This window comes from Giraffa tippelskirchi, chromosome 3 (assembly GCF_054371585.1).
Source record: "Giraffa tippelskirchi isolate mGirTip1 chromosome 3, T2T-mGirTip1v1.2.pri, whole genome shotgun sequence".
Taxonomy (NCBI): Eukaryota; Metazoa; Chordata; class Mammalia; order Artiodactyla; family Giraffidae; genus Giraffa; species Giraffa tippelskirchi.
Window position 1 is genome coordinate 69035910 of NC_137277.1, and position 20859 is coordinate 69056768.

Below are 20859 nucleotides of genomic sequence, written 5' to 3' on the forward strand. Positions count from 1 at the left end.
GTCTTTTAGGTTTTGTGTGTGTTTGGTTTTTTTTAGTGTAGGATTGGAGCAGTGCTCAGACTAGGGCTAATTATTTCCTACTGCTGAAGCAAGACCCTTTTTTGCATTCTACTCAGTGCCCCCATGAATCCTGAGCTTTCCTGGTCTGGTCGGTGGGAACAGGTGCTATTCTCAGCCCTGTGTAGGTTCCCAGTACCATTCTCTATAATCCTTCCCTGTGATACTTTCCTTAAGCTCACAGTTTCTTCATTGAACACATGTATTTATCAGTACCAAGCCAGGGACTTAAGGGAGACACTCTGCAGATCTCCAGTGTTTCCTCTCTGTGCAACTCTCTCCTTTCTGGTACTCTGTTCTGGGAATTCTTTCTGCCTCTGTCTCCCTGAATTTTTAGCTTAATTCCCCTCAAATCAAGGACTGTTTTGGGCCTGGACATTCTCTCCAGACATTATGCTGGAGCTTTTGTAGGGCTTATTGTTTATTCTCTTTGTCATGTCCAACTCTTTGAGACCCCACGGACTATATAGCCCGCCAGGTTCCTCTGTCCGTGGATTTCCCAGGCAAGAATACTGGAGTGGGTTACCATTTCCTTCTCTAGGGGATCTTCCAGACCCAGGGATCAAACCCGTGTCTCCTGCATTAACAGGTGAGTTCTTTACTACTGAGCCACCAAGGAAGCTTTTAAATACGTTTTACCTCATTTGCTTTCAGATATTCAGACATCACTTTCCTTTACTGCTTGGTGGTCCAGTATGTTAAAAACTTATTTCATATACTGAAGTTGTTTTTCTAAACTTATTTCAGGTAGAAGAGTAAATTTGGCCCCTCTTACTGAATCTTGCTCAAAGTGTAATTCTCCTCGATGGCTATTTTAGCTTCACTGCAGCTCAGTTCAGTCGCTTAATTGTCTCCGACTGTTTGCGACCCCACAGACTGCAGCACGCCAGCCCTCCCTGTCCATCACCAACTCCCAGAGTTTACTCAAACTCATGCCCATTGAGTCGGTGATGCCATCCAACCATCTCATCCTCTGTTATCCCCTTCTCCTCCCACCTTCAATCTTTCACAGCATCAGGGTCTTTTCAAATGAGTCAGTTCTTCGCATCAGGTGGCCAAAGTATTGGAGTTTCAGCTTCAGCATCAGTCCTTCCAATGAACATTCAGGACTTATTTCCTTTAGGATGGACTGGTTGGATGTCCTTGCAATCCAAGTTACTCTCAAGAGTCTTCTCCAACACCACCATATTCAAAAGCATCAATTTTTCGGGGCTCAACATTCTTTATAGTCCAACTCTCACATCCATACATGACTACTGGAAAAACCATAGCCTTTACTAGACAGACCTTTGTTGGCAAAGTAACGTCTCTGCTTTTTAATATGCTGTCTAGGTTGGTCATAACATATCTTCCAAGGAGCAAGCATCTTTTAATTTCATGGCTGCAGTTACCATCTGCAGTGATTTTGGAGCCCAAGAAAATAAAGTCTCTCACTGTTTCCCATCTATTTGCCACGAAGTGATGGGACTGGATGCCATGATCTTAGTTTTCTGAATGTTGAGTTTTAAGCCAACTTTTTCCCTCTCCTCTTTCACTTTCATCAAGAGGCTCTTTAGTTCCTCTTCACTTTCTGCCATAAGGGTGGTGTCATCTGCATATCCGATGTTATTGATATTTCTCCCAGCAATCTTGATTCCAGCTTGTGCTTCATCTAACCCAGCATTTCTCATGACGTGCTCTGCATATAAGTTAAATAAGCAGTGTCACAGTATATAGCCTCAACATACCCCTTTCCTGATTTGAAACTGGTCCATTTTTCCATGTCCAGTTCTAACTGTTGCTTCCTGACCTGCATACAGATTTCTCAGACAGGTCAGGTGGTCTGGTATTCCCGTCTCTTTCAGAATTTTCCAGTTTGTTGTGATCTGCAGTCAAAGGCTTTGGCATAGTCAATAAAGCAGATGTAGATGTTTTTCTGGAACTTTCTTGCTTTTTCAATGATCCAACGGATGTTGGCAATTTGATCTCTGGTTCCTCTGCCTTTTCTAAATCCAGCTTGAACATCTGGAATTTTACAGTTCATGTACTGTTGAAGCCTGGCTTGGAGAATTTTGAGCATTACTGTGCTAATGTGTGAGATGAGTACAATTGTGTGGCAATTTGAGCATTTTTTGGCATTGCCTTTCTTTGGGATTGGAATGAAAACTGACCTTTTCCAGTCTTTTGAACACTGCTGAGTTTTTCAAATTTGCTGGCAAATTGAATGCAGCACTTTCACTGCATCATCTTTTAGGATTTGAAATAGGTCATTTGGAATTCCATCACCTCCACTAGCTTTGTTTATAGTGATGCTTCATAAGGCCCACTTGACTTTGCATTTCAGGATATCTGGCTCTAGGTGAGTAATCCTGATTAACTGGGTCATAAAGATCTTTTTTGCATAGTTCTTCTGTGTATTCTTGCCACCTCTTCTATTCTGCTTCTGTTAGGTCCATATCATTTCTGTCCTTTATTGTGCCTGTCTTTGCATGAAATGTTCCCTTGGTATCTGTAATTTTCTTAAAGAGATCTCTAGTCTTTCCCATTGTATTGTTTTCCTCTATTTCTTTGCATTGATCACTGAGGAAGGCTTTCTTATCTCTCCTTGCTATTCTTTGAAATTCTGCCTTCAGATAGATATATCTTTCCTTTTCTTCTTTGCCTTTTGCGTCTTTTCTTTTCTCAGCATTTTGTAAGGCCTCCTCAGACAACCATTTTGACTTTTTGCATTTCTTTTTCTTGGGGATGATCTTGATCACTGCCTCCTTTACAAGGTCACAAACCTCCATCCATAGTTCTTCAGACACTCTATCAGATCTAATCCCTTGAATGTATTTGTTACTTCACCCTATAATCATAAGGGATTTGTTTTAGGTCATAACCGAATGGTTTATTTTAGCTTAGATGGTTAAAGAAGTTGTCCACGGAGATGTCTTTAAGCTGAGATTTGAATGACAGGAAGCAAGCAGCTATATTAATATCTTTTAGAACAGAATAATTTGTATTAAGAAAAGTTAGTCTGAAGCAAGAATGAAGCCTTACTTTATTTGTTCAAGGAACCAAATAGAGTCTACTGTCTGAACTGGGGGCAGAGTGATACACTGTACTCTTCCAGAGATACACAGGGAACTCATGTGAAGAGTTTGGATTTAAACCTAAATATTATGTGGAATTGTGGGAGAGTTAAAAGCAGAGAGTGACGTGGTCTGGTTTACATTCTGATACCATTCTGACTGCTTTAAGGAAAATGGATTGTAGGGGTGCAAGAGTAATGGCCGAGAGGCATGTTAGAAGGTTATTACATTAATCTAGAGCTCTGTTATCTAATACTGTAGCCACTAATCACATATGACTATTTACATAAATTCAGTTCCTCAGTTGCACCAACCACATTTCAAGTGTTTAATAGCCATATCTGTTTAGTGGCAGCATAGATTACAGAACATTTTTATCATCATTGAGCAGCACAAGTCTAGAGAGAGATAATTTTAGGCTTGGAGTGATAAGAAGCTGTAAAGTTGGAATAGAGAGGATATATTTGGAAAATGTTTTGGAGTTAACTTGTGATGTAGTGAATCAGGAATAACTCCAAGGTGTTTAGCTAGTGCTGCTAGATGGCGATAAGGCCACTAGAGAAGGAGCAGTGTGGTTGGAGGAATGTGACTCAAAGCTCGTGTTTGCCCTGTTATATCTGGGATGTTTACTATCTGTGTGGTTAAATGCAGATATGAGAGTTCATATCTAGGGGAAAAAAATCATAACTAGATAGATAGATTTGGATCTGTATTGGGCTGCCATAGCAAAATACCAAGACTGGATAGCTTAAACAACATTTATTTCTCCCACTTATTCCTCCCACTGGAGACAGGAAGTCCAACATCAAAGTATTGGCAGATTTGGTTTCACCCAAGGCCTCTCTCCTAGACTTGTAGAGAGCTGCTTTCTCTCTGTGTCCTCACATGGCCCTTTGTCTTGAAGTCTTTCCTCTTCTTATAAAGACACCAGTCCTATTAGATAAGGCCCCACCCTTAAAACCTCATTTAATCTTAGTTACTTCTTTAGAATCCCCTTCTCCAAATTGTCACATTGTGGGGCTAGGACTTCAGTTTAAGATTTTGAGACACAATTTGGGATACAATTCAGTCCATCATATTGATGTTATCTAAAGCTGTCAGAGCTAAGGAAACGTGTGTAGTGGGGAGCAGATAGTCTAAGATGAGGCTGAGGTACAGCAGCATGTGCAGGCCCAGCAAGGGAAGTGAAGCCAGCAGAGGCACTGGAAGGAAGCAGCCACTGAGGCAAGCAGTGAAGGGAGAGCCTGGGGCTCTGGAACAGACGAAAGTGCTTCAGGATAGAGGTGTTTTTGCTTGGGCAGAGTGCTTCTGAAGTTCAGGGGTAAGTAGGAATGAACATTGAGGAACAGAAAGATGACCAAAGTGCCTGGGCTATAGTGAGTGAGTGGTAAGAGATGTAATTGAGAAAGTAATAAGGGGTCTTGAAGACTGATAAAGGTGTTAGTTTTAATCTAAAAGAAATGGCAGTCGTGGAAGACTTTTAAGCAATAGAATGCAAGACTCATCAAAATTTGTGTTATTAAGATAATTTAAAAAATTCAATCAGACAAGACCATTAAAAAAAGATTTGTGTTATTGAAAAGATCACTGGCTGTTGTGTAGAGAACTGTCTAGAGGAGGAAGCAACAGATCATAGTTGTTTATGGAGGATTAAGGGGTTGATACAGGAGGAGTTTGAGTCTGGATAGTTGTACCTTTTATTGGGGTGGGTGATACTGGATGAGGGTGTTGGGGGGCGGGGTGGGCAGGGGATATGAATTCAACTTTAGACTTACGTTGTTTGAGATGTTAAGAGATATTTCTATTTATAGTAACATGCCACTGATTCTTTCAAGTCTGGAACTTTTTGGCAAGTGGACCTGGAAAGAATTTGAATGCTTGTATTTTTATCTCAGCTTAATTAATTGAAGCGATTTTGAAATAGATAGCTTTTAAACTTAGAGGGTCAAACTTGTTTAAGAAGCTCTTAAACACCAAAAAGTAGTATATTGACAAGTATTTGCATATCTGCTGTTTTTAGTTGTTGCCAGTAGAGAGAATAAGGGAATTTTTTAAATACTCATGATTAAGAAAAGAATATGTGCAAGTTCTGTTGATTAGGTATAAACTTGTTCATTTATTAGAACTAATGGTTGTCACATCACTTTAAGTATCTTGAATATTAGATATTTGACTGTTTAGAAATTGATTAAATGATAATAATAATTTATCACATAATAGCCACAGATTATATTTTTTTCTGTGCTAATCATTTGGACAGAAAATATTTGTTTTCAGTCTTTACCTACATTGGAGATTCTTAAAAAGTAGTAGTAGAGGTAAGAAATTTAGGTAATATTTATCAAGTAGTTATGTATAAAACATTGTGTCATCAAATCCTTTATTGTCTTCCATTGAAATGAAACATGAAAAATTTGAAAGCTATCCCAATTAAGTTAGCAGAATTTATAGCAAGTCTTTTGTGATATTGGTTGTGTTGTATGTATTGCGTTATAGTACCATGGTATAGTAATAATATTTTTAATATAGATTCAGACTCCAGAGAAGAATGGCTCTTTGATATAAAGTAAGAGAGCTGCAGTTATCTCTTTCATTTGAATCATTATGTCTTTTTGTTTTTAATTACAGGGCTATTCCCTGATGTGGGTGGAGGTTATTTCTTGCCACGACTTCAGGGAAAACTTGGGTACTTCCTTGCATTAACAGGATTCAGGCTGAAAGGAAGAGATGTGTACACAGCAGGAATTGCTACACACTTTGTAGATTTTGAAAAGGTAATTACTGGATGGCTGCATTTTGTGTTGTTGGAATAACTCATATTGCATGAGGAGGTGGTGTGAGTGTTTGGGATAACAGGCTTTTGGTAGACATGGGTCTGAATTCTGCATCTACCCTTAAAGCTATGTGACCTTGGGGAAGGTGGTTAAGCTCTTTAATCTTGTTTCCTCATATGCAAAATGGAGATAATTATATCTAGATCCAGGGCTGTGTTGCCTGGCACCTCCAGTGAGTATCTTTTAATGAATAATTATAGTCTGTGTAAAAAGAAAAAGTAATATTTTAAGAAAGCCTAATATATAAAAATCTGAATTTATAAAAGAAGAATGCTGAAGAATTGATGCTTTTGAACTGTGGTACTGGAGAAGACTCTTGAGAGTCCCTTGGGTAGCAAGGAGATCAAACCAGTCAGTCCTAAAGGAAATCAACCCTGAATATTCATTGGAAGGACTGATGCTAAAGCTGAAGCTCCAGTACTTTGGCTACCTAATGTGAAGAGGCTGACTCATTGGAAAAGATCCTGATTGTAGGAAAGATTGAAAGCAGGAGGAAAAAGGGGGCAACAGAGGATGAGATGGTTGGATGGCATCACCAACTCAATGGACATGAGTTTGAGCAAACTCTGAGAGGTAGTGAAGAACAGGGAACTCTGGTGACCTGCAGTCCATGGGGTCGCAAAGAGCTGGACATGACTTAGCGACTGAAGAACAACAGTGGCTTTTATAAAGATGTTTTTGAAAGTTTCTGTTGTTTGTTACTTTTCCCAGTGCATTTAAAAATTTGTAAAATATGATCTTAAAAACTCTTCTTAAAGGGTATCTGTTGTAAGAAACCCATATTACTTATCTTTGTTTTAAAATCTTTTTTTAAGCAGCACGATCAGTTTTCTTAGCACAGGATAGCATAGTAGCAAAGGATGTGCAGATGGACAGTCTGGTTTTAAACCCTAGCTTGAATTTAGCCTCTTTAGCTCCAGTTTTCCCATCTCCAAAGTGAGGACGGCAGTTTTATCATACAGTTGAAACTCATTGTGTTAAATGTAACAGAAACCATAGTTCAAGTTGGTTTTGCCTCAGAATTCTTAGCAAGAGATTTGAGATTTATTCTTCAACTAGTTTAGCTCAGTCTGATTCGACTAGCTTGTATAATGCCTGAACCACATGGGTGGGTGGAATACACTGACTAATTTCTCCCAACTCCTGGAACTGTGGGGGTAAAGTCAGCTTCTCAGGAAACTCATGGATTTCTGATCTTGCGGGAGGATGTTAGGAGATAGTGGAGGGAATGTTATTAAAATGTATGAAAGTATACAAAATTGAGGGTTGTCCCTGTAATGCTGACAGGAGGGCCTTTCATCACATTTGCCTGAATTTTCAGATCTTTATGGGCATCCTCGGTCATTGAGTAGGTGGCTGTCTCATTCTTCCCCAAGCTGTAACAGGGATCAAACAAGGGCACTCCGTTATCTACTCTGGAGGGACACTCTTGATTATAGTGGAATTTGGTTAAGGCTGGTGGGGATCTTTATGGGCATCCTCGGTCATTGAGTAGGTGGCTGTCTCATTCTTCCCCAAGCTGTAACAGGGATCAAACAAGGGCACTCCGTTATCTACTCTGGAGGGACACTCTTGATTATAGTGGAATTTGGTTAAGGCTGGTGGGGAGAACTGATCCACAACCATTCCTTTTTTTGTCAGTCTGCCCAGTAATATCTGCAGTGCATAGGCTACCATTTACAGGGCCTGAAGCAGATAATAGAAATGAGTAATACACATTGAGAATGGAGCTAGAGGTAAAAAAGATAAAAAACCACCTGTATCATCTGACAGAGTAAAGTATGATAAGTCTACAAACAGAATACAAAGAAAGGATTCAATGGACTGAAAGGAGGAAGAGCTTACTTATAAAAAAGGACTGAAAGTTTTCTCATAGAGGTTGCAGTTCAACTTGAATCTTAACAGGTCAACTGGGCCTTAAGTCAGAAGAAGGTTTTCTGGATAGAGGAAGCTTTAATGAGCAAGCCCATAGTGGTAGGAAAGCATTAGCTTTGTTTTAGAAACAGTAAAAAGTCCATTGGCTGAGCTTAGGAATAGGTATGTGAGGGATATAGATGGAGAGCTGTTGGAAGATGGAGGGAACAAAAAGTACCCACCAAACTGGGATGGTATCTTGAGACCAAAAAATGAGGCAGGTGTCTCCATGTAATCATTGGATCAGTTTATTATAGGGTAACTTACTCTCAGGGTGGGATTGAGTGGACAGTGATCTGGCAGCATTCACAGCTGAGGGGCCACTGGGATGGTTTTATAGTTGACCTTTAGGTATGGGGGTGTGTGCTTGGAAACAGTACATGCATTCCTAAATCAAGATTTATGAATGGTTAATTCATTTCTGGGCTTCCCTGGTGGCTTAGATGATAAAGAATCTGCCTGCCATGCAGGAGAAACAGGTCCTATCCTTGGGTTGGAAAGATCCCTTGGAGAAGGAAATGGCTGCCCACTCTAGTATTCTTGCCTGGAGAATTCCATGGTGGGCTTCCCTGGTGGTGCTAGTGGTAAAGAACCTGCCTGCCAATGCAGGAGATGTAAGAGATGTGGGTTTAATGCCTGGCTTGGGAAGATCCCTTGGAGGAGGGCATGGCAACCCACTCCAGTATTCTTGCCTGGAGAATGCTATGGACAGAGGAACCTGGCAGGCTACAGTCCATGGGGTCACAAAGAGTCAGACATGACTGGAGCAGCTTAGCACACACACATGAATTCCACGGCATCTCTTGGGCACTGGGAATATGTTAGCGAGAGTCTTCATCATCATCTGGGGACTTAACAGAGCGTGGAGACCACCTGGCCTTAATGATTATTAAATGATGTCTACTAACTACAGAGCTCTTGATAGAGAAGGGATGTACTGCACAGTACAGTCCTGGTGGGGTCAGTGGAAGAACAGAAGAAACTAGATGGGTGCAAGATGGCATCAGTTAACAGCTGTTCAACAGTTAAGTGTGGCTATATTATAGAGCTGTGCATTGACTACAGTAACCATTAGTCACATGTGGCAGTTTTTAATTAAAATTGATTAAAGTAAAATTTATAGTCAGATCTTTGGTTGCAGTAGCACATTTCAAGTGCTCAATAGCCAGAGGGAAACAAAAATAAATGTCTCTATTTCTCCTCTTCAGTTTTTTTCATCTTTATCCATTCGTTGCAAGGCAGCATTTGCTTTGTGGGAATGTGTGTGCCTTCAACTTCAGTGAAAATTGCCTTCATTGACTCAGCTGAAAAGAGAGTGTCATAATTTTAAGACAAGGATTTTTATAAAGAATAAGATTTCTTTAAAAAAAAAAATTGTGTTTCTATGGCTTTGTAAATGTTTTCCTTTTTTTTTCCACCTGTAGTTGGGCATGTTAGAAGAAGATTTGTTAGCCCTGAAATCTCCTTCAAAAGAAAATATTGCAGATGTCTTAGAAACTTACCATGCAAAGGTAATCTTGTCAGTATTCTAACCTCAGATTTTAATTCATGGGAAAGGGGAAGTGACTGAAAAATTAGAAGTTGATGAATATTATAGTTGTGAATATAAATAAACACACTGGGATTTATTTACTTTAAAACCTGATGGGAGTGTCAGTGTTTCACGATTGTTAGGATGGCCATCTGAGAAGATGACTTCTTTACCTGCAACTACATGGCTTGTTTTCTTGTTGCTGGTGAATTTCAGGGGATAGCCTTGTGACTGGCCCTTGCAAGGGCTTTTTACAACACACTATGACTTTTCTATAATGTAGGTTCAATGTAGATGCTACTTGTGAAGCTGCTAAAGTGAAACTCTGGTATATGTCTGAATATAATAATGAAGTACACTGCAGTGTTTTCTTTTAATTGCTTATGTAGAAGTTTTCTTTTGAGAGCTGAGAATCTATAAACATGCTACATGACTTCTAGTTAAAAATGATATCAATAGATTGAATATATGCTCTCTCCTGAACCCCACTAAAATTATAATAAAGAAATAGAAAAGGCAGGAATCCACAAAGAGAAGTAGAACAGAAGAGGAGACAGTGGCAGGTATGAGAAGTCACTGTTTTGGAAGCTTGAAAGTAGAAGGATAGGGGCAGCTACTTATCCTTCAATGGGGGAAGCCAATAAGCAAACCAATTCTTGCTGTAGACTCTGTAGGTACCAGAGCCTCTGACAAGCCTCACTGGCTAAGGGCAGGGTAGATGAGGTGTTCTACTGAAAAGATGCAGAACATATTAAATGTGAAGAATGCTGGCCTCTTTTTCTGGTTGGCAGCCATAAGAAAAATGCTGTAGACTTGTAGCTTAAACAACAGAAGTTTCTCACAGTTTTGGAGGTTGGCAAGTCCACGATCAAGGTGCCAGCTGATTAGGTTCCTGGTGAGAGCCCTCTTCCTATTCTGCAGATGAATGCCTTCCTGCTGTCTCCTCACACAGCAGAGAGAGAAAGTGAGCTCTTTCAGGGCTCTGCCTATAAGGGCACTAATCCCATCCTGAGGGCTCCATCCTCTTGACTTAGTTACCTCCCATAGGCCTCACCCCCCACATACCATCACATTGGAGTTAGGGTTTCAACATGAATTTTGTGGGGACACAAACATTTAGTCCTTAGCACCATCCTACTCCCAAGCAATTCATTAGAAGGAAAAGAAAACGTGTAGCTATTGACATTCGAAGACCCCTCTAATGAAAGAAACATTTGGGTCTTTGTGTGATCATCTCATAATGTATAGATAATTGACAGTTCTATAACTGCAATTGACATTACAAAGCTTCTAAATTTTAGTACTTCACACAGAAAAACAAGGATTGTCAGGCATTAAAAACCAGAGATTGGCCAAAAAAGGTACTTGAAGGGAGTAGACAGTGCAAGGAGAAGGAAACTAAACAATTATAGATTTGGCTGTGTTTTTTTTTTAATCTTCAGATAAGAGGAAAATATTTTATCTGTGAAATAAGAACAGTTGTTACTAAGAGAAATAGTTAAAGAATAAAAAAGATATTTAAAATATGACAGTGAAAGGAAGAAGAAAAACCCACAATAGATTAGACTAAAATTGGTGGATAGGGAAAACTCTAAGAGAATAATAAGATGAAAAATGAAGAGAAAGGAAAATTATTCCAGGAGGTCCAATATCCTAACTGTCAGGAATTTGTAATAAAGGATAGGAAATATTTAGAGAAATAGTTCACCCTCACCCTAAAACTTAGCCAGAACTGAAAAACATGAGTAGAGATTCATGGGCCTTGAATACTTAGTGCTGTGAATATGAATGCAAGCATGTGAGGGTTTCCTCAGAGTTTGTCAAAGCACTTGACAGTCTCTTATGTTGTCAAGTTGGATAAATGTGGGATGGATTATAGTGTGTGGAGGTTGAAGGGCCTTACCAGAGAGTTCTGATGAGTGTGTAGCTGTTGGTCTATAAGTAAAGTCATCTTGGCCTTATTCAGTGTTTTTTTTCAGTTATTTGGATAAGAATGTTGATGGCATTTTGATCAGATTGATTTGAGACTAAGAAAATAAGTTAGGTAAACATGTGGGCAAAAAGAAAAACCACTTAAAGTTCAGAGTAATATGTTTAATAGTAAAAATATGAAGTTTGATCGATATATGGGGAAACATTCCATGTGTTTCCTTTATTCTCTCACTGCTACCATGTTCACAATGCGTCTGACGCCAGATATGTTTGTTTTCCACATATTAGGCAGTTCTCCACAACACCAGCTGGGTATCTTGTGACTCACTTCAGTGCTAACACTACCTACCTGAGATTACCGTCAGATCACACAACTCATGGGCCCGGTCCCACAAGCTGGACTGGCCCTTTAGACTCCAGTCACAAATCTCAGGTTGTCACCTGTACTTCTCACTGACTGGCAGTAAACTGGGGTTCTCACGATCCCCTCCTTGGCGTGGGTAATTTGCTAGAATGACTCATAGAACTCAGGGACACACATAACATTTATTGGTTTATTATAGAGGATACAATGAAGGATATGAATGCACAGCTCAATGAACAGAATCATTGGGTGAGGTCCAGAAGGGCCCCAAGCCCAGGAGCTCTGTCCCCATGAAGTTGAGGTGAATCACTCTCGCTGCATTTATCACCTTGGAAGCTTTCCAGACCCCATCCTTTGGAGTTTTTATGGAGGTTTCATTACGTAGGGACAGTTGATTACATCATTGCCCATTGGTGATCAAACTCGATTTCCAGCCCCTTTCCCTTCACTGGAGGTGGAGAAGGGGGAGGTGTGGGAGAGTGTGGACAGTGAAGGATGAGACTCAAAGTTCCCTTGGTTGGTTCCCCTGGCACCTGGTCCCCATCCTTAGGGGCTTTTCTCAGTAACACAAACAAAGGTATGATTGAAAAGGGCTTGTTGTGAATAACAGAAGACACCCATTTCACCTCTATTTCAGGAACTGAGGGCAAAAGATGCTCCACTTAGGGATTTCCGTGGGTTTTTGGGAACTGCGAGCCGGGAATAAATGGCCAAATATATGGGTGAAGACCAGATACATATTTTTTATTTTAAATCACAACATCACAATAGAGTTAATTGAATTTCAGCCCAGGGTACCAAATTCATAAGTACAGGATGGGATAAATGTAGCCTACAATGGCACCAGTTTAAAAAAGTCTTAACTGTTCAGTTGAAGCCAGTAGCATAATAAGACTGTCCCCAAACTAAGCCAGAGTTGTTGCAGGAAGGGGGACCCCTTCCAGGGCCTGAGAGTGGGCTCTTGTCTAACACTCAGAAATGAATTTCCGAGAAGACACACATGCTGACAAAGCAAGAGATTTTACTGGCCAGGGTGCCCAGTCAGAGAGCAACAGGGTAAAGGAACCTAGAACTGCTCTGCCTCGTGGCTCGCAGTCTTGGGTTTTATGGTACGGGACTAGTTTCTGGGTTGTCTTGGGTCAGTCATTCTGATTCAGAGTTCTTCCTGGTGGTGTACACATTGCTCAGCCAAGGTGGATGCCAATGGGAAGGATTCTGGGAGATGGTAGGACATGTGGCATTGCCTTTTGATCTTTTCTGAACTCTTCTGGTTGGTAGTAACTTATTAGTTCTGTGTTCCTTACTAGGACCTCCTGTCCTAAAACGTCTCACAGAAATGGTTACTATGGTGCCTAGCCAGCGTGGGTGGTTTCAGTCTGTGTGCTTCCCCTAACAGTTAGTCCTGTTATGTAAAGCACTGTTTCCAAAACAAGCAAGGGTATGCAGAGCCTTGTACTGTGCTATGATTCAGCCACACCTGCAGCTAAGGCACTGTACCACACTTGAAGAATGAACTTAATAAACTGGAACTTGTACATAAGGTGGCTCTGGATTGTAAGGAGGCTCAAAACTGCACTGTACAAGAAGAGATTTGAAACTCAGGGGGATTAACTAGAACTATAAACAGGAGAGGGTGGATATTTGGCTCAGAATTTTTTTTTAATCCTAATTATAGTTTTTCACTCACTCATGAGTAGAGTTTTTCCCCTGGAGGTCAGTGCTGTGGGGACATCAGAGATGTGGTAGGAATTTCTGTATCAGAAATTGGGGCAGGATGACTTCTCAGGTGCCTTGCAATCCTTAAATTCACGGAAAAACTTTGATGATAACATCATCATGTATAATGCCTACAAATAAAAATACAAGAACATTTTTTTTTGCTGTCGATACTTTTATCAAGTGCTAGTCTGGAATAATACATAGTCTGACTTTTGAACTTACAGTGGTAGTTATTTATGAGACTGGATGTAATTTTGACTGAAAGTTGTAATTTCCCCTCAAAATATATCATTAAATATGGTGAAAATTTTAAAGGTTTTACAAAGATTTGTATTACTTCAAATTAATTAAAGGTCTTCTTTTCAAACAGTCAAAGATTGATCAAGACAAGCCTTTTATACTTGAGGAACACATGGACAAAATAAACAGGTACTTAAAGAGAGATCTCAATTATATCTGTTCCTTTGGAAAGACTATATTAAATTGAATTTACTGACACTGTAATTGTGCTGTTTGACAGTGCACTGAATTCTGAGATCAGATAACATAGTGTTTTTATTTTCACTTACCTTTGAAAGTGGCTTTCTGTCCACTCTTTCAGGGGGAAATAAATTCATTATATTTAAGTAATCTATCATGCTGTTTCATTTTATCACAAAACATCTTTCTTTTTCTTTAATGGGGAAGAGAGGCTAGAAAATAACAATTAACTTATCTTTTATCTTCGTGAAGTCATCTTCTCTGAAGGTCTTATCAAGCTGGTCAGCAAAAAGTTTTGTGCAGTGTTTGAGAGACTGACAGACTGACTGAAACATAAGAGGAGAAAAAAACCCACTGGAATATAAGGCAACTATCTTTATACTTTAGAAGCATCAGTTTTTTTTTTTATAGTTCAGACATCATTTATGTATATATAATAGATTCAAGAAAGCAGAAGAGAAAATTTAGGCTTTATTCATATTAGTGAAGGTAGATTGCAAACACATACCTGGAGAGGCAGTATTTTATTTCATCATCCTGTAGTATAGGTTGGAAATTTTTTCATTTTTGAAATAAAGTTTAAGGAAAATCTATGTTTAGATGCATTGCTATCATGGAAAGAAATCGCTTGCATATTGTTGAAGTCATATGTTTCCTTTTTTTAATAGTTGGTTCTCAGCTAATACTGTGGAACAGATTGTTGACAATTTACAGCAAGACGGTTCATCTTTTGCCCTGGAGCAGCTGAAGGTAATAAATAGATTGTTTCTGCCTGGAGTGTGGTGAATTCTTGTGATAGAGAAGCCTCTGAGGGGTGTCAGAGCTCTGTGGTGGGGACATAGCCCACTGCACAGTGTTTTTTCTGAACTCAATTGAGCATCAGAAAGTAGTTCCACAAAACCTTTACCTAAACTCAAATGCCTTGTCTACCCACTGGATATTGACAGCAAAGCTAAGCTGTTTTTAGGTTCTCTGAATGGAACAGAGAAGGACTTCATAAGCATGCTTCATCTCCAGTAGTCCTTTTTGTCTTGAGGGAGAAATGTTCAGGGACATTTTTATTAGAAGGGTTGGATTGATGGACAACAATCACCTTATAATTTATTGCAATTGTGACATTAAAATGTAAGTTATGTTAAACTAGCAACATGTCAGGATATGGCCTTTTTAGCAGAAAGTTTAATAAGAAAGTGATCCCTTTTAAACTAGCAAGAGGCTCCATCTCCAGCCGTAGCTGAGTGCTAAGTGGTGTCCCCCAGTGTTAGCACACTTTGATCTTTCTTCAACATGACTCATCTTGTGACAGCAGAAGAAAAGCTGTTTTTGTGTAAATGAGTACACATTGGATACTGACATTTGTGGAACCATCATGTGACTGTTAAACTTGGTTGATTTTAGACTTCTAGACAAAGGAAAGAAAAAGTATGTTTCCTTATCCTGAGAAGGTGGCTTCTCATTATCTGATAGTATTTTTCAATTTATAGGTATAGCATTTCAGTTGTCAGATAACTTACTGACAAAAATTTAAGTTAAATCTTACTTGTAAAGATGAAAACACTTCCTCATTCTTGAGGGAATGTTAATTTGTCTCTTAGGATCTTATTTAGTATGGGGATTTTATGAACTTTCAAAGTGAGAGTGAAAGTGAAGTTGCTCAGTCTTGTGAGACTCTTTGTGACCCCATGGACTGTAGCCCAGCAGGCTCCTCCGTCCATGGGATTTTCCAGGCAAGAATACTGGAGTGGGTTGCCTTTCCCTTCTCCAGGGGATCTTCCCAACCCAGGGGTTGAACCCAGGTCTCCCGCATTACAGGTGGATTCTTTACCAGCTGAACCACAAGGGAAGCCCAAAACAGCCATATGTTTCCCTAATTCACAAGAGTAATGTTACCATTAACAACTCTGAGGAATGTTTGCACAAATGTAGGTAATCCTTTTATATTTCAAGGATTCTGACTTGGAAGTTGATTCTCTTGGTTTCAGAGCAACACAGAAACCAGCATTCCTGGCCTCACCTTCCCCCGCCCCCCAGCAACAGCATTAAGTATGCACTCAGCAGTTTCATTTCAAAAGAGTCATGGGGCAGCATATTATCTCATAGGCTATATAGTATCACTTTAAGGCAGTACAGAAAAGCAACTAACCATATTATTTTAAAATCACTGGCCTACCCCAAAACTGAGGATGGAACTCAGATCAGTTTTCCTCCCATTCCTCTGGCAGTATGTTTATTCTGCTTTCAGAGGAGGCTACTTGGCAAATCACCTATCACAGCTAGGATCAGCCCTGAGCACTCTCACTGGAAGGACTGATGTTCGTTTTTATTCAGTTGACCTGCTCTGGTGAATGAATGTGGCTCCACATATTAGTATCTGCTGGGCATAATGTGATATGGGGATCAAAAATTCCCACTGAGGCTTCCCTGACCGAGTTTAGATATAGGGCTCCTTTTAACTATGTCGACCGGAACACACACCAGAAAACAACCCCGAAGGGAGATAGTTGTTAGTGCTTCAGTGACAGGTTTGCAAATCATGTGTTTGAACAAATTTTAAAGAAGATTCTAACTCTGTGTCGGTAAACCTCAAGGATTGCTCCTAACCCTGTGGGGCTCTTCAAGGATTCCTGTCTTTCTTCTGCAAGCCTTAGTGATCTAGTCTGTGTTGATGTTGGAAGTTGCAAACATCTGCTCTGTCTTAGGGGTTCTTTTCTCTCCAGGATTGTCCATGAGGAAGGACAGAATTCTTTTCAACATACTTGCTTATCATTAAGTAACATAAGGTTTTTCTTTAATCCTTTCTTTAGATTTTTAACTACCAATCATTGTTGAGCTTCCCCGGTGGTTCAGCTGGTAAAGAATCCACTTGCAATGCGGGACACCTGGGTTCGCTCCCTAGGTTGGGAAGATCCCCCTGGAGAAGGGAAAGGCTACCCACTCCAGTATTCTGGCCTGGAGAATTCCATGGACTGTATAGTCCATGGGGTCGCAAAGAGTCGGACACAACTGAGCGACTTTCACTTTCACTATAGGATAACATATGGACTTAAAAAATGATAAATAGGGAAGTTGTAAATTCTTTACAACTGATGGAATTTTCATAGTACCTTATTTTATGGCTTCTAATGTGCTTTCTTAGATTTTCCTCTTAAGTTCCAGTATACCATTTTTCATTATTTAAATAATGCTTAAGGTTGGAATTCATCAAATCTCCTATCCTTCTTAGGGGTACGTTGTTCCTGGTGCCAAGCAAACTTACTTGGCTGTGTCAGGTCTTAGTTGTGACATGCGGGATCCTTATTGCATCATGTGAGATTTTTGTTGTGGACTCTGCTTGTGCTGCACGGGCTCAGTAGCTGCAGCACAAGGGCCTGGTTACTCCACAGTATATGAGATCCTAGTTCCCCCACCAGGGGTCGAACCGGTGACCCCTGCATTGCAAGGCAGATTCCCTGGACTGAGGAAAGTCCCTTCTGAACCACTTTTAAGTGTAGTTTAGCATTGTTAAGTATAGTCACATTGCTGTGCTACCAATCTCCAGAATAACTTCAGTTTGCAAAACTGAAACATTATACCCATTACACCATAACTCCTCATCTCCCTCTCCTCCCAGACCCTGGCAACAACTATTCTGCTTTCCTTTTCGGTGAATTTGACTACACTGGACACCTTGCATAAGTGGAATCATACAGCATTTTTTCCTATTGTGACTAGTTTATTTCACTTACCATGATGAAATAATTCACTTATTTCACTTACCATGATGAAATACCAAGGTTCATCCATGTTGTAGCTGGTACCAGAATTTCATTCCTTTTTAAGGCTTAATAATATTCTATTGTATGTTTATGCCACATTTTGTTTATCCATCCATCTGGAAGCATTTGGGTTGCTTCTGCCTTTTTAGCTCTTTGAATAATGCTGCTATGAACATGGGTGTACAAATATCTGCTTTTAATTCTTTGAGTACATACCCAGAAGTAGAATTGCTGCATCACGTGGTAATTCTATTTTTAATGTGTTGAGGGCCTCTGTACTCCTTCCCATAGCAGGTGCACCACAGACAACAACAGTACACAGAGGTTTCAATTTTTCTGCGTCCTTGCCAACACTTGTTGTCTTTTTTTTTTTTCCTCATAACCATCCTAATGACTGGGCGGTGATATATTATTGTGGGTTTTATTTGCGTTTCCCTAGTAGTTAGTGATATGGAACATCTTTTCCTATGCATATTGACCACTTGTATTTTCTTTGGAGAAATGTTTCAGTTCTTTGGTCGTTTTTAAATTAGCTGTTTGTTTTTTTGGTGCTCAGTCGTAGGTCGTGCTCTCCTGTTTCAATCTCTCTTTTCTGTTAATGAGACATGCAGGCTTGCCAAAGTGAAGACGGTTCTTGGGGGCCAATAAGAGAAGTATTTCTTTTCCAGGATTACAAGTGATGTCAGTAATCAAAGGAATCAGCCTAATTCTCAGCAAGAACACTAAGCCAAGGAAGGAATTTAAATGAGTCACCAGCCCTTAGGAGCACTGAGGAATGAAGTTCACGGCCAAGAGAGGCAGAGAAAGAAGAGCAGGGAGCAGTGAGTCAGATTAGTGTCCAGGAAGGTGGTCCTGAGCAGATGAGCAGGGAATCCAGTGTTGCTTTTGGCTTGTCCTTTAGGTGTTTTCTTGTTATCGATGTAGGACAGCCTGCTGTGTTAAAGGCTTAGAGAGAGGGCATGTACTTTCCTTTTCCAGTACTAGAAAATTTGTTAGATTCTTAGGTATTTCTTCTCTCTAATCACCAATGTGAGATTTATGTGTGTTTTTATTTTACAATGCTCATTTCATGAAGAATAAAATGAAACTGTTTTTACTTGAAGAAGTTAACATACACCAATATGACAAGCCTCTGTAAAGAACTCATGCGCTGAAAAATTGGAGGAAAAATAGGAAAACTGAGAACATTAACCAGGGCATAGATTTTAAGAAAGAGTAGTAGCAAAGTAATAAAAAAGAGAACCTTAAAAGGTTACTAATCTTTCTGTAAGCTTTGAGAATTACCTGTACACTGTAGTATTTAAGAATAAAGTGACCTGTATTCAGAAAATTTGTTACAGGAATTATTCTTCTGCTGTAAACAACTAGAGAACTGGACAAAATGTATGAAACAAGTATTTATAAACATTGGACAAAGCAGGCAGCTCATATGATTCCTGAGAGAAGGGAAACAAACAAGAGAGCCCTAAGACTGACTCAGCTTTCTTCTTGGAGGAATTTCCAGGATATTGATCTGTAAACGTTATGGGTAAAACTCCACAAAACCAGGGAAAGAGTCAGAGGAAAACAATAGTTTGAACAGTTAGCAAGGCTCACACAGGTCTGGGAAGTGTTCACATTGCCATTAGCCAGAAGGTTTACACTTGAGCAGAGGGGATAAATTAATACTAGAGTGAAACTTGCTCTGAACTCCCAGGATAATTCAGTGGGGAGAAGAAAGTCTTTTCAACAGATGGCTCTGAAACAAATGGATATCCATAGTCAAGAAAAAAAAAAGATTATTGGCTCTTACTTTGCCCTTGTAGGGAGGAAAAAATTCTCTATCCTCTTAGGTTCTCTGGCTGGTCTGAGAATCACACTGACATAAGACAGATCAATGGGAAAAGAATATACAGATTTTGTTAAATTTTTACATGTACATGGATGTCTGTACAAGAGAATGAAGACCTGAGGGATGACCAGAGCAGGAAGCTTTCATACCTTTTAGATAAAAAAGACAATAAATTTGTGAAGAATTGACAAGACAAAGAACTTTTGGTTAGGAGTAGTACCTGGTGAAGAAGTAAACAAGGCTTATTTGTACAGATTTATTGGCCCCAGTGGAGAAGGAAATGGCAACCCACTCCAGTATTCATGCCTGGAGAATCCCATGGACAGAAGTGCCTGACGGGCTACAGTCCATGGGGTCGCAAAGAGTCAGATATGACTAAAGCGACTTAGCACTCACGCACTGGCCCCAAATTCCCTGTTTCTGATGATCAGGATGTCTTCCTTCCTCCTGGCACGGGGAGGGTATCTTTCACATGGGGGTTGCATCTCCTGCTTTCGGGAAGAAAAGGAGGGTCAGAGTGCCCTTCTCATACCTATTGTTTCCCAAATGCCTTAACTCAAAATAATCAGTATGCCAAGGTGGCATATCTTGGGGTAACATGCTTTGAGCTCCTTCACACCAGATGCAGTTCAAAATGGATTACAAACCTAAATGTAAGTGCTAAAACTGTACCACTCTGAAGGAAAGCATAGGAGAAAATCTTAGTGACTTTGGGTTAGATAAGATTTTCTTTTCATGTGAAAAGCTGGAACTGCAAAAGAAAAAGAAGTTGATAAATCTTTATTACAGTCAAACACTTTTCCTCTTTGAAAGACACGATCAGGAAAATGAAGCAACACTTTGGGAGGAAATATTTGTAAGATATGTATCTGATAACAAGACTTAAATCCACCGTATATGAAGAACTCTTATGACTTAAGAATGTAAACACAACTAAAAATGGGAAATGTGGACATTTCACCAAAGAAGATATGCAAATGGCTAGGAAGCACATGAAAAGATGCTTGCCATCTTTATTATTATTATTGTTATTAAAAAAATATATCTATCTGTGCCAGGTCTTAGTTTCGGCTTGATGGATTTTTAGTTCCCTGACCAGGGATTGAACCCAGGCCCCCTGCATTGGGAGCATGGAACCTTAGCCACTGAACCATGAGGGTAGTCCCTCAAGATCTTTAATCTTTAGGAATATGCAGATTAAAGCCATGATGAGATGCTGCTGAGCATCTATTAGAATGACTAAGATTTAAAAGGTTGATAGTACCAACACTTGGTGTTGGTAAAGATGTGGAGCACCTATATCTCACATATTTCTGGGAGGAAAGCAGTTTGGCAGTTTCTTATGGAGTTAGATGTACACTTACTGGAAAAATCCAGCAATTCTGCTTC

The 20859-nt window shown here is 39.8% G+C and overlaps 1 protein-coding gene and 1 long non-coding RNA gene across 18 annotated transcripts in view; both read left to right on the top strand.

Annotated features, from left to right (window-relative positions):
• HIBCH (3-hydroxyisobutyryl-CoA hydrolase) overlaps positions 1–20859 on the top strand; it is a 119083-nt gene that overhangs the window by 87579 nt on the left and 10645 nt on the right. For all 17 annotated transcript variants that reach the window (XM_081579297.1, XM_081579289.1, XM_081579288.1 and 14 more), the window contains 4 exons: positions 5739–5884; positions 9283–9369; positions 13775–13833; positions 14553–14634. In XM_081579297.1, coding sequence (XP_081435423.1) covers positions 5739–5884; positions 9283–9369; positions 13775–13833; positions 14553–14634 — 374 coding nt within the window. The remainder of the gene's footprint in view (positions 1–5738; positions 5885–9282; positions 9370–13774; positions 13834–14552; positions 14635–20859) is intronic.
• LOC145541824 (uncharacterized) lies at positions 14826–18797 on the top strand. Its single transcript, XR_014079314.1, has 2 exons — positions 14826–15528; positions 16811–18797. It is a non-coding gene; the product is annotated as an uncharacterized LOC145541824 (long non-coding RNA).